The sequence below is a fragment of the Idiotropiscis lumnitzeri genome, chromosome 2 (genome assembly GCF_059441095.1).
Source record: "Idiotropiscis lumnitzeri isolate Australia: NSW breed Sydney's pygmy pipehorse chromosome 2, RoL_Ilum_1.0, whole genome shotgun sequence".
Taxonomy (NCBI): domain Eukaryota; kingdom Metazoa; phylum Chordata; class Actinopteri; order Syngnathiformes; family Syngnathidae; genus Idiotropiscis; species Idiotropiscis lumnitzeri.
Window position 1 is genome coordinate 30,896,197 of NC_142392.1, and position 14,857 is coordinate 30,911,053.

A 14,857-nucleotide genomic window follows, 5' to 3' on the forward strand; every position below is an offset into this window, starting at 1 on the left:
GCTTAGATAATTTAAATGGTTGTTAATCGCCACCTCTTCAGATCTTTATTTTCTAAAAGCGCATTTCTTGTCTGGTATTTCAAAATTTCAAGTGTTCTACTCTGTTTTCATGGATCATTTGTTTAAGTCTCTTAATGTTGTGTCCTTAAATTACAATACTTAACTTAAATGTTAAAGGTCTGAGGGATATTACTAAGCGTAAGGCAATTTTTTTGTTTTGTAAAAAATCAGAAGCTGACTTAATTTTGCTTCAGGAAACACATTCTGGCGAGTCAGACGTTAATTTTTGGAAAACACAATGGATGAATCTATCTTATTTTAGCCACGGCACTAATCATTCTGCAGGGGTCTTGATTTTCTTGCATAAATTCAAGGGAGAAGTTCTTGAGACAATATCTGCTAGTGATGGTAGATGGATTCTGTTGATAGTTAAACAAGACAATGCTAAATTTATCATTTGCAACATATACGGATTTAACTCTCACACTCTTAATAAAATATTATTTGAATTAATAAATTCAAAATTAAAGGACCTCAACAAAAAATACCAAGGAGCTGTCACTATTCTTTGTGGAGATTTTAACGAGTGTCGTCTACACAAAGGATCGAGATCCTCCTAGATTATCCCAGAGATCAACAAATAACCTTCTGTCATTACTTTGCTCTAATCTCTCCCTGACTGATGCTTGGCGATTTTTTAACCCCAATGTGGTGGAATTCACTTGGTGTAATAGAAATGCAACACTGAAATCTAGAATAGATTTATTTTTAATATCATCATCTATTCTTCAATTTGTAAAAGAAGTTCATCATCAATATGCCCCATTAACAGATCACATGCAAATAATTTTAAAATTGGGTAAAACCCAAGAAAACCCTGGTTTAAGAGGATACTGGAAATTTAACAACTCTTTACTTAGTGACGATTCATTCAATAACTCCATCAAATCCTTAATAAATGACATTCTAAATGATCGGGCGGACAACAACTTTAGTAGGAAATGGGAGTTTTTCAAATTTAAGGTCCGCTGTGTTTCTATAAAAAGAAGTAAAGAATTAAAGAAAGAGAAAAACCTCCATGAATCTGATCTGCTGGATAAGCTTGACTATTTATTAAAAAATAACAATCTAACCGAAGAAGAACAACTTGAATTGAAAAAGATTCAACTACAATTGGACCAAGTGTATTTAGATATGGCAGAAGGAGCATTTTGGGCCCGGTGGTTAGAGGATGGGGAAAGAAATACTTGTTATTTCTTTGCTCTTGAGAAAAGAAACATTAAAAGAAACTCAGTTACTGCTCTTAATATTGATGGAACTCCCTCCCAAGATCAAAAGTTGATATCTGATTTTATCAGTAAATTTTACAAAAATTTATATGAAACAAAATTTCACGAAAACGACTGTGAGAGGTTTATGAAGAAACTCTACAGTATTCCTATGATCAAAGAGGATTTTAGATTATCTTGTGACTCAAATTTGTCCTTGGCAGAAATTCAAGATGCTCTCGTATCCATGAAAAAGGGGAGATCCCCCGGAATTGACGGACTCTCTGTTGAATTCTACGTCCATTTCTGGGATCATATCAATATTCCTTTAAATTTAATGTACAGCGAGTGCGTCAGTCGGGGAGAGATGACAACTACAATGAAGCGAGGAGTTATATCGCTTATTCCCAAACCTAATAAAGATCCTTTATTAATAGAAAATTGGCGCCCCATTACACTATTAACAATAGATTATAAGATCTTGGCTTTAGTTTATGCAAACAGGCTGAAGAAAGACCTGAACTCCATCATTGCAGAAACACAAACAGGATTTATGAAAAATCGCCACATCAGCTGTAATATAAGACTAGTCTTGGATTTGCTAGATGACGCCGATGATGTCAAATCTAAGGCTCTTATTTTGTTCCTGGACTTTTATAAAGCCTTTGACACGGTTGAACACGCATTTCTTTTCCAATCTCTTCGGGCTTTTGGTTTTGGGAATAACTTTGTTAACGTTGTCCGTATGTTTTACAAAGATATCAATAGCTCTGTGATAGTAAATCAGAAAACATCTAATAGATTCTCTGTCAACAGAGGGGTCAGACAGGGCTGCCCAATTTCCCCCTTCTTGTTTATTATTGTTTCAGAGCTATTATCTATTTATATTCGTAATGACAGAATACTGGAAGGGATCACCATTTTTGGCAGGGAACTTAGAATCTCTCAACTTGCAGATGACACCGCCTTATTCCTAAAAGACAAAAACCAGATAGCTCATTCTATAGCATTGATTGATGACTTTTCCAAGGCTTCGGGATTAAAACTAAATAAAACCAAATGTGAAATTCTACCCTTACATGACTACGAAGATTCTGTATTGGATGATATCCCTTTGAAATCGTCAGTTAAGTATTTAGGAATTTTCATATCTAAAAATCTTAGAGTTAGACAGCATTTAAACTTTTCAGACAGACTTAAAAAATCTCGACAGATATTTGGTTTATGGCTCCAAAGGGATTTATCTATAATAGTAAGGGTACTCCTCTCAAAAGCAGAAGGTTTGTCTCGTCTTGTTTATCCATTTTTGTCTCTTTTTGTGAAAGAGTCAACAGTCACTGAAATAAATAAGATATTTTTAGATTTCATTTGGAAAAATAAATCCCACAAACTCAAGAATAGAGTACTAGCTAATTGCAAAGCGGAGGGGGGTCTTGAAGTCCTGAATTTCTGTGATGTTCTTAACACATTTAGGATCACCTGGTTAAGGAAGTGTCTCTCGAATCCAAATTCAATCTGGTATTTTATTCCTAATTACATCTTCAGCAAAATTGGAGGACTTCACTTTCTTCTTCAGTGTAATTTTGTGCCAACCAAATTACCTATCAAACTCTCCAAATTTTATCAACAGGCCCTGCTTGCGTGGGTATTGGCCTTTGTCCACAATTTCTCACCTCACAAAACTCTCCTTTGGAACAACTCCAATATACTTGTTCGAAACAAGTCTCTATTTCTTCCCAAATGGCACGAAAAAGGAATTAATCACCTCCTAAATTTATTTGATGAATTGGGTAATATGCTATCTTATGAGCAATTCATGTCTGTACACAACTTTCCAATTCCTTTTAAAATCTTTAATTTAGTAATACGTGCCATTCCTAATGGTCTGATTCAGTTTATGGCAAACCACTTAAAATATAGTAAAGCTGCTCCTACAGATTCTATTTTAACACTAGACGGAATTGAATTAATAGACATAAAATGTAATAATCAGCATATACGACAAATTCTATTAAAAAATAACAAAATTGTGCCCAGAGGGAAATCTTTTTGGAATTCTCAGATTGTGGACGTAAATTGGAAAAAAGCATGGCTTTTACCTTATAAATACTGTATTACTAATAAAGCCAAGGTGATACATTTTAATATCTTACATAATATATATCCGGTTAATTCCTTAATTTCCAAATTTATTGATATGAGCAATATTTGCTCTTTCTGTGGGAATGAAACTGAGACAATATCTCATTTATTCTTTGACTGTCTGATCACAAAGCAATTTTGGGCTGATTTAACGTTTCATTTCTTTAAACCATCTGAAACCCCCTGTGTTCTTAATCTGAAGGATATTGTTTGCGATTATAGTAACCCAAACGATAACAATTTTGCATACTTAATTAATTTCATCATTCTTTATGCAAAATTTTTTATCCACAAACAAATTCTCAAGATCCTCTCCCAGATTTACCCCTTTCCTGATCGAATTGAAATCCATATTTAACTCGATTAAATTAATTAACAACAAGAAAAGCAACAAGATATTGACATTTTTGAATGCCTTTTTCCTTTAAAAACCTTAATTACATATATCCAGAGACATTGTTCCTGTTTTACTGTGTATTTTTATTTTATTTTATAATATACATGTTTTTCTACATTCATTACCCTTCGTTGTAAATTATATTTAAAGATGAAAATGTATATGTTAGTTTAATACCTGAAGTGAACTTGTGATACTGTTGTGTTGTACTGTCTATTTAAAATGTTCAATAAAGTTTGTTATTAAAAAAAAACAAAAAAAAAAACGACGCCATCTTTCATTCGTCTCGTCGAACAAAGAGAAGCACACGAGTTATCGCCAAGCAGAGATCAAGTGCGGATTTGTTGAGATTGGCGTTTGAAAATGTGCGCAAGAACGACACCCAAGTACAAAGAGGAACTTTGTGGAAAAAACGAAGAGAACGAGCAACATCTTCAACTGCTGGGCGAAGGTTGGAACCAGCCTCATCTTGTGCTACACAAAGCAGGTTTGTACACGTCTTACTCTCATTTGCTTTGTAAAGAACGACTTTCTATCGTTAAAAATATGCATCACAACATTAAGTTGTTTGGGGAAATCGTTCAAGGTTATTAACGTTTTATTTTTAAATATTGCCTTTTACTTGTCGGTTTGCTGAACATTTGTTTATGCCAAATCATCAGTGCAGAAAATATATGCCAAAGAATAACCAATAGTGGGGGGTGAACTCCATGTTTTAACCAGTATAAAATTCGAACTGATTATTTAACATTTTACATTTACTGTTTTTTATATCTTGTTCAAGCAATTCCTTATGGAAGGAATTCTGCTTGAATCTAAAATATGTGCACACTGCGGCGAAAACATTAATGGCGGTTGATCAATTTTAGTGGATAAAACACAATAAGTTAAAAAAAAAAGTACGTATTGGTCTTAATTATTTATGAACTTTGTACTGGCGTAGTCGGGTGAGTGTCAATGAACCTCGGGTGGCCCTGCACAGTTTTGTGCACATGTGCGTAGTTCACCTCATCCAAACATTTAAAATACATGCGCAGGCTCGCTCGCTCGCAATCCTTTATATGAAAAGAAGCAAAAAGATTAAAACAATTATATCTTCATTTTCACACACAAGAAAAAAAAATGTGGACTTCCATACTTTATACTTAATTTTTAAATTATCCCATTTTTTTTTTGCCTGCAGGGGCGTAACTTTGCCTTGCAGCTGAAGTTTTTCCACGATGGTCCTGTATTAAATAAATAAAAATACATGCAAAAATAAAGGAAGAAAAAACGGGTAAAAAAGATGCAAATATTAGTCAGAAATCCTGGTGTTATGGGTAACATGCAGATTATATCATTCATTAATATCAGTAATTGGGGAGCACATTGTCGGGGGTACATGGAATTTATACAGGGCACATTCTGTGCTAGAATAAACAGCTGCGTGTTAGCGCAAATCTAATTCAAACACAAATGGCTGATGAATGGAATAAAATTGCTATAGTGGGTCTCACCATTCTTATGCGTTTTCTTTTTGATATTTTGAGTTTAAATGGATGGAAATAAATAAGACAATAACCCGTCAAATATTTTTCCCGCTAGAAATTGTATTTTTGCCTCCATGCTGTGGCTGCGGAGAACTTGGCCCCTGTAAAGAGGCTGTCGTACTCCCCGCACAGCTTGATCAGCCGCGGTCATCTCCTTGCTCCCTAAAACGTAAGGAAAAGATTAAATAAAATAATGCTAACATGCAGAAATAAGGCAATTCAAATGTTTCAGCCGTACCTCCTATTAGGGCTGGGCGATATGACCTCAAATCAATATCGCGAGAAATTGACCAATTTTACCTCGATAACGATTAATGCACGATAAATTCCCCCTGTGGACTAAAAAAAATCAAAATAAATGCAGGAAATGCATATTGACTGTTTTTATTATTGACCAACTGGTACACATTACTTTCAATGAAAAATAAAAGTACAAAAATCATTTGTATAAATTCCAAAATAGCTTGCTTTGCATGACTTGAACAATGTCACAAAAAAAGGGTACCTCTTGCAAAATCTTTTTCTGCAAATAGATTGCGCCAAGATGCTCTCATGATGTAAATAATGTCAAATAAAAAAATGCTAAATAAAATGAAAGAAAATGTCAATGCAAGACAAATAAACAAGTGTGCATCATCGGGGAAAATGTGCCGTCTCGAGTACTCTGGTGCGCAGTCGCCACTTGTCATCTATGTAATGCACAGTCAGGCTCAATCAGGGATCCATGTTGCGACCCGACCACAAGTCGGATGTAGATGCAAAATGCTTGACATGTCTAAGCTTCCGGCCCGATGTTGTCCATATCGGGAAATATGGCTTCCATGGAGCGTTTAAATCCTGTGCGCTCCTCTGTAACTAGAGGAGCTTTATCTTTAGCTATGTGCTAGGCTATCGCGTCCACCTCTGAGACGTTCTCTCGTATGGTGTCGCCTCCGTTCATGGGCTGTTGTCACTTGTCGAACCTTGCTTCTCACTTTGAACTTTCAGCACAGCATGGTTGTGTTGTGGGTGGTGAAAAAGCTTCTGGATTTGAATCCCAGCTACGACAGCGACGTCTGTTTTCTTTCTCGAGCAGACTGTTGGAGTCACGTGACTAGAGGCGCTGTTGCGGTCTTAAAGGGGCATGAACATTGCCGCAGACAGAAAAGGCTTTTCTTTTTTCTTTTTTTTAAACACCGAATTTACCGACATGGGCAAAATGATTTCGGTCATTGTACTAAATTTCGGTAACGGTAAATTTTCGGTTTATTGCCCAGCCCTACCTCCTATGCAATAGTTCTTAGAGCTACCTTAGTTACATTTGGCCGATATCGCAACTAATAAAATTATCTTAATCTGGAGCTAAATATCCAAACATTGCTGCCCAATATTTCTCATGAGTGATGTTTTAATATTGCATATAAATAACTTATACTTACACCTGAAAGTGCACTCCGATGAGGCGGAACACGTGGCTTCGGTAGTTTGCATCTTGCGAGTGTAGAACGGCGTAGAGGAAGAGCGAGGATTTTAAGGCTGCGAAGGTTGCATTCTCGTAGCCTTCACTCAGGGCCCGTCTCCATGGAAACTCCATGGAAACGAGGACAGATTATAAGGCTAGTTCTCGGAGGCCACGTGAATTTGGACACTTGCGTAAAGTGTATATATGCAGGGTTCGCGGTTAACTTTAAAAACTGCTTGCCCATAGGGCAAGTGCCACTAAAATTTGACTTGCCCGAGTGGCCAAATTACGTGCCCGACTTGGCCAAGTGACAATTTTTTTTCTCTAAGAATAAAATGTTTATGGTTGTAAAATGTGCGCCACAAATGTAAATAAACATATAATCTGATAAACATAAATTAATCTTGTTTTCATCATCAACCATGAAACCCTACTCACAACAGCATGTATCATCCTGTGCAGTTATTGAAAACGTTAATTGTAGTTTTAATAATTAAAATAAATTGGGAAAACGATATGACAGCAATCCCGATTATCAATTTTAAGTCCAGGAGAGCCTATTAATTGAGTAATCACATGAGTAAATTGTGAGTGTGGGAAATTTGTGTATTCCTTTAGGACCAGTGCCTGTGGCGCTGCCTCCATAAGTTTCATAGCATAAACAGAACACAGTCACTGACACTATGTCAGGTCACATCATGGAGCTAATGAATTAACAGCCAATAATCAAATATTACTCCCTTCCTTACTCACAACTGAATTGTCTACTTAAAAATATTTGAGCTATTTTAGTCATGTCAGAGGAATCCGAAATGTTCGGACGAACTCGTCGCCACTTGTAAACATGCGCAGAAGGGAAGAAAACTTCCGACTGTCAATTTTCGGCCGAAATATCGTAGGTTTTTGTTGTGTTTTTCAAACTTCAAATGAGGATGCAACTACAGCGAGTTCCAATACTGCGGGATTTATTGTCGTCCACTTTAACTCGACTTTCACTGAACTAACTGATCCCCGTAGCGCCCGCCCATTACCCCCGATAAGGCCAATGGACCATACCACAACATAAGGGGGTGTCTGGGTTAAACCATCACCATACAGTGCACACAAACAGATCACGTCACAGTTTTCGTCGGAATTAAAGATATTTGGCTGCTTTAAAAAATGCTTGCCCGGTCGGGCAAGTTGCCCATAATTTTACCTTGCCCGTGGCCAGATTTCACTTGCCCCGGGCAATCGGGAAGTGGTTAACCGCGAACCCTGATATATATAAAGTGTTCGCAGTTCGAACAAACATCGGAGTTCGAACGCCGGTACGACGCGTGAGTGCCAACGCGAGGGTGGGATGCTGAGCGGCGTACGGGTGTAGATCGCTCTCTTGCTCTCTTCGTGACCAACTGTTGTCACGTGTGGACGTGCTGCGTTTTGCTCTCGCGTTTTATATAGGTGTACGAAGTGTTTTAGCCCCTAATCATGCCTCCAAAGAAAGTCAATGCAAGCAGCAAAGGAATGGTTTCGGTGTTCGAACAATTCGCTTTTCGAACAGGGTTCAGGAACGGATTATGGTCGAGAACCGAGGTTCCACTGTATGTATGTATGTATATGTATATATATATATATGTATATATGTATATATATATACATATATATATATATTTGCACAGCTGACTATCAGAACGTGTGCACGGCGATCCCAATAAAGTGACGCTCAGTATAGTTAGTATAGTATAGTATATAAGTGGCCTGAGGCTGGGAAAGATTGGATCTTTCGGACCGCCATTATTTGTCGCTGCAGAGGCATACACGGTGGAGGGAAGTGCACAGCTGACGAGCTGATGGTCGCACTGCAACCTCAAAAAAGAGTGCGCAGTCACGGTAAAAGAGCGGGCAGTCACGGTAAAAGAGCGGGCAGTCACGGTATACGTGGTTGACCGAGGCATGGAGCGTTCCGGTTGCTGGAATATAGAATAGATTTTAAGGTGTTCCGATATTGTTGACAGTTTCTTGATTTCGGGGTGTTCCAATGTGGTTCACTTGCTCTTTTGTGTGTTTGTGCTGTTGTCTGTATGTTAATTGTGACATGTATTTGTTGTGCAATTGTCTATACGTTGTGTGTGTCCCGTGGCAATTTGTGGCCCTTTCTGTGCTGCGTTCTACTGGGTTGTTGTGTCTCATGTTTATAATTCCCGGTTATGTCTTATGATGCTCAATTGGTTTAATGTTAGGGTGTGTAGAAGAAAGTAGAGTGTTAATGTCTGGTGAGTGATGATAAAAAGGAGAAAGTGGGGTTTGCGTCCCACACTCACAACAAAACATGCTGAAAGTAAGGTGTGGTGCATTCAATATATCATGTGAAAGTTCAAGCGATTGTGTGAGTGAATGCAACCCTGAAGCAGAACAGAACACTTTGTAGACCGGGGCGGGACGCAGACGGCGGTCAGCGATCCGCCGATTGCGCTCAGCGGTGCAGGACAGGGCCGCCCTGGCCTCCCTCCAGACGCAATGCGCCCGCTTAAGATGGAACTGGATGGACGGAACCTCCACCACCCCCTCCTGGGATGGGAACAGCGGAGGCTGGTAGCCATAGGCGGTCATGAAGGGAGAGCGCTCCGTGGCAGACGAGACCAGCGTGTTGTGCGCATACTCCACCCATGGCAGATGGTCGGCCCACAAGGATGGCCGATCGAGACACATCCACCGCAGAGCAGCTTCCAGGTCCTGATTTGTCCTTTCAGACTGTCTATTGGACTAAGGGTGGTACCCGGATGACAGGCTTGACGTAGCCCCCAGGGACCGGCAGAATCGCTTCCACACCCGGGTCACGAATTGTGGGCCTCGGTCGGACACCAAGTCCGTCGGGATTCCGTGAAGCCTAAAAACATGAAGCACAAGCAGGTTGGCCGTCTCTAGGGCAGACGGAAGCTTAGGCAAGGCGACGAAGTGAGCAGACTTGGAGAAGCGATCCACAATGGTGAGTATGACGGAGTTGCCCCGAGAGGCAGGCAGACCCGTGACAAAGTCCAGGGCTATGTGTGACCAAGGTCGTGGAGGTATTGGCAAAGGGTGCAGAAGCCCCGCTGGAGGCTGATGCGTTGCTTTACTCGATGCACAGATGAGCCCGAGGGTACGACGAACCCCGGGATGGCATGCCACCTTGGAGGATTGGCCCCACTTTAGTACTTCTGTGCGAAGTTGGGCCGGCACAAAAAACCGGCCCACTGGGCACCCGGACGGGTTGTTGGCATCGTCCTGTGCCCCTTGGATTTGTTGCTCTTTCTCCCACTGCAAGGATCCCACCAAGCAATGGTCTGGCACCAGGCTGTCAGGTCCCGGCCTTTCCTCCACTGGATCATGGATGCGTGACAGGGCGTCCGGCTTGGTGTTTTTGGACCCAGGGAGATATGTTAAGGTGTAATTGTATCGGCTGAGGAGCAAGGACCAACGTGCTAGGCGAGGATTAAGTCTTTTTACAGTCCGGATGTATGAGAGATTCTTATGGTCAGTGTACACGGTGAACGGTTCTATGGAGCCTTCTAGCCAGTGTCTCCATTCTTGAAGCGCGAGGACCACCGCCAACAGTTCCCGATTCTCCACATCGTAGTGGCCTCAGCCGGACTGAGCCGGCGGGATAAGAAGGCGCAGGGATGGAGTCTCTGGTCGACTGGAGAACGCTGAGATAGCACCGCCCCCACTCCTGAATCAGAAGCGTCCACCTCTACAACAACAGGAAACTCAGGGTTAGGGTGACGCAATATAGGCGGGTTGGTGAAGGCTCGTTTGAGGCCACGGAACGCGGTTTCAGCCCTTTGATCCCAGATAAAGATTGTCTTGACGGATGTGAGACGAGTGAGGGGTAATGCTTGGTGACTGTAATTCTAAATGAAGCGGCGGTAAAAATTCGCGAAACCCAGGAAACGCTGCAGCTGTTTAGGGTTAGTGGGTGTCGGCCTAAATCTGCCCTTTCTTGATAATAAAGCCTAAGAACTGAACTGAATTCTTGTGGAACTCACACTTCTCCGCCTTGACGCACAACTTGTTTTCAAGTAAACGTTGCAAGATGGCCCGGACGTGTCGTTGGTGTTCTCCACGGAAATCAAGAGAAACAAAACAACATATCTCTTAAGACGTCATTGATTAGGCTCTGAAAAACTGCGGGGGCATTGGTCAATCCGAAAGGCATTACCAAATATTCAAAATGCCTAAAGGACGTCTTGAAGGCTGTCTTCCATTTATCCCCCTCGCGTATTCTCACCAAATGGTAAGCACTTCGTAAATCTAATTTGGAAAACACTGTTGCTGATTGCAACGGAGCAAAAGCGGAGTCCAGCAACGCAAGTGGACAGCGATTTTTAACCGCGATGTGATATCGTTCAGACTCTTGTAGTCCACACAAGGGCGTAATGTCTTATCCTTCTTTTCTACAAAGAAAAATCCATATCCCACCGGGGATTTTGAAGGCTGAATCAATCCCACCGCAAGGGAGTTGGTGATATATTCTTTCATTGCTGTTTGCTCGGGCTGGGATACTTATACAGGCGAGCAGAAGGAAGGGTCGAGTTCGGAAGGAGCTCAATGGCGCAATCATATGGAAGGTGCGGGGGTAAGGGTTGAGCCCTATCTTTGCTGAAAACGGAGCGGAGGTCATGATAAACTTCAGGAACATTATCTAAGCAAATAATTTCAAGTGGCGTGGCACGGGTACTTAGTCCTTCTTCCACTGAGCGTAAACAATGGGCATAACAATAAGGGCCCCAATTTTCAAAAGACAGCCTACCCCAATCTATTACCGGTTTGTGAGACCTCAACCAGGGTAACCCAAGAACAATCGGGGCTGCTCTGGAGGGCATGACAAAAAAAGGACCATTTCTCTACGTGGTTACTTGATAATTTTAAGGTTAACGTTTGCGTTACCCGTTTAATATCCGCCAGGAGTCGCCCGTCGAGATCGCAAACTCTCTCGGTTTTTCTAATTCTCTGACCGAGCAACCTAATTTAGCGACCAACCCGGCTGGGGTCAATGAAACAATCATCTGCTCCCGAATCAACGAGGGCACGAATGTGGATACTAGTACTTAGTCCAATAATTTCCCCGTCCATCTCAAGTCTTTTAGTGTCCCCAGGTCGTATGTCCATTTGTCCTCTGACCTCGAGGCTTGAGTTCTCTTCCCCGGAGTCGGGGTGCTCGAGGTGGCGGATAGCCGACTTACAGAATTATCCTTGCTTCTGTGGTGGTGCCCGGCGTGAGGGTCGTGTCGGACATGAAGACACCCGGTGGCCCAGTAAGCCGCAGTAGAAGCAAGACCCCGACCTGAGCCATCGCTGTCGTTCCACCGCATCCAGCCGACCTCCTCCCAGCTGCATAGGTTCATCAGAAGGAAGAGGCACTAGGACCCGGGGGTGCGCTGGCTCAGTGTGAAGCTGCTCTGCTCCTCTCTCTCGGTTTCTCTCTCTCAGGCGTTTGTCCAGACGGATCGCCAGGCTGATAAGCTCCTCCAGTGATGCCGTAACCTCGCGGACGGCGAGCTCATCCTTTAAAGCCGAGTTTATTCCTCGGCGGAACACGGTTCGTAAGGCACAGTCATCAAAACCACTTTCCGCCGTGCAAATGCGTAAAGAAATGGAATAGTCAGCCACCGATCGGCTGCCCTGAGTGCAATCTAACAGTTCACCTCCAGCCTCCTTTCCCTCAACTGTGTGACGGAAGGCCCGCTGAAACTCAGCCAGGAAAGCAGGGAAAGAAGACCGGAGGTCTGGTCGGGCATTGCTCACAGCCATGGCCCAAGCACTAGCTTGGCCAGTCAATAGACTCATCATAAATGCTACCTTGGTGCTGTCATGAACATACGTGAGGGGCTCTTGAGCGAAATTTAACCTACATTAATGAATAAACTACCCACAAAGGCCAGGTTCCCCCCCATAATGGGAGGGGTGAGGTAAATTTGGCTCGCGACTGTGGTAGCCGGGCGGGAGAGCTCCGGTCGCAAAGGCAATCGGGTCGGAACCCGAGACAGTGCGTGACAGCAGGCTACCTATGCGAGCATCGAAATTCTCAAAACGGTGGGCCAGCTGGCCAACTGCGTTGCGGGGTCCGCAAGCTCAGTCTCCTGCTGTCCCACCAATCGTCCTTGGCTGGCCAGAGCCTTGTAAATCTTCTCTGTGTCCGCAGAGTCCATGGTCGGAATATTTTGTTATGGTATTTTCCATCACAGCTGGAAAATAGGATCAGGACTCTTCAAGCGCAGACACAGAGAGACGAATTTTAACAAAGATATTTATTTTTACAAAAACAGGAACACTATATATATATAAAATCATACGCAATACCGACAAAGTGCAACTAAAGACGCGAGTGGAAAAACTGACACCAGGGGAATATCGACGGGAACGAAAAAGGCTTGCAAAAGGCAAGGAACAAAATGAACAAAAATCGCTTACCACAGAAGGGCAAGGAAAACCAATTGATGAGCGAGCTCAACCGAGAAAATCAATAAAAGAAAACGGAAACACTAACAATGAACGGGAACAAGTGACACGGAATGCAATAACGAGGTGTCTAGAATTCACAACTTGGGACATGAGCAAGATGAATATTCCGACGCTGAGTAGTCAGCGTGGAGTGTTTAAATAGTGCAGTAATCAATGACTTGACGAGTGACAGGTGCGTGGCTGGTGGGCGTGTCTCTCCAGCCATGACGACATGAACAGGAAGAAGCGCTAGAAGGAAACGCCCCCACTCCAGCTGGGCAAACACAAAACAAAAACATGACAGGATAAGACGGACCATGACACAAAAGGATTAGGTTTTTGGGATAGGTTTTACTTGAAGCATTTTCTGATCATGTTTAAAGAAAATCTTTAGAACAGGAGATGTCTAGCAATTGATGAGAGGTTTGCCAAGTATAAAGTTGGATTAAATAGTTCGGCAGCTGATTTATTAACTGATGTGTATCAAATGTAACAAAGGTGGACGACAGATGTTTTATGACTATGCGACACCAGCCCTGACATGACGACTTTTAAGGGCCAAGACAGCATTCCATAAATACCAGAATGCTAACGTCCACATCTATGAGCTGTTTGACGTCACAGGTGCAGGATCGTCAGCCACGTCCAGGAGGAACAGGAGAAACTACATCGCGGGGACTGAATGGGAAAAGCAAGAGACCCACAGTTGTAAACTTTGGCATACTCTGGCTAAATTGAGGCAAAATTAAGGTTCTGCCAGCACAAATCTCAGTGTAATCAAGGCGGACGCGCAGAGGGAGGGGTCTTTGTGTGGAATTGGAAAGTACATTTTTGGTGAATGAAAGTGTGAAAGAAAAAGGGTTTGCATGTCTATGAGGTTTGAGAGAATGTTTAAGGGACGGGCCTCAGGAAAGAAACCTGATTGAGGGCACCGGCAAGCCCTAACAGCACGTAGGATGCAATGGACGGACAGGCCTGATCAACCTGAATCCCTATTGCACTCCCAAGTACTGATTTTCAAATTGCTATTGGAGGCAGATTGGACTAATTAAATTCAAGCATCAAGTGAATGATTGATTGACGTTAATACACAAAATTTATGCAAAACTGAAAGTGTCAGAATGGAGGTAATTTACCCCTTCTCGCTTGCAAGTGCCACTCCTCCAGTTCTCTCCACAGGTTTGAGGTGACATGTGACCTGTGTGACCAGAAGGCCAGAGAACGCTTCAAAAAGCGCCGCATCACGCCCATCCTGGAGGTTCTCCTCAACAAGGAAGGAGATATAAGATATTGTAATTTAGGGTCCACAAAAACAGATTAAGATATAGTTGTCGCTTTAGCCTGCTCATGTGCCTCGCAGGTTTTATTATTCACATTGGGTGCGCGACTTGATAACACACACCCAGTCCAGGATAGGGCAAAATTTTGGTGTATTGTTTAGACTTTTCCAAAATATACGGCACCACAGCGGTGATACTTGAAGTTAATTTCAGTTAAGGGGGCGGGGGCGCTGTTTTTATGAAAAAAAATACTCATTTAACGCAGGCACGAGCATTTGGGATGCCGCGGTCCACCGTCCACTACATCATCCACCGGGTCACTGGGGAAGTGGTGGCTC

At 42.3% G+C, this 14,857-nt stretch overlaps 1 protein-coding gene across 1 annotated transcript in view; it reads right to left on the reverse strand.

The window, feature by feature from the left end:
- Nucleotides 1–12,549, reverse strand: part of LOC148342291 (uncharacterized) — a 33,433-nt gene extending 20,884 nt beyond the window's left edge. Inside the window, exons 1-4 of the mRNA XM_088288120.1 lie at nt 12,444–12,549; nt 11,308–11,397; nt 9,928–10,220; nt 9,161–9,522 (exon numbers count right to left, since the gene is read on the reverse strand). Of these exons, the coding sequence (XP_088144246.1) occupies nt 9,161–9,522; nt 9,928–10,220; nt 11,308–11,397; nt 12,444–12,549 (851 nt within the window). The remainder of the gene's footprint in view (nt 1–9,160; nt 9,523–9,927; nt 10,221–11,307; nt 11,398–12,443) is intronic.
- Nucleotides 12,550–14,857: the final 2,308 nt, after the last annotated feature.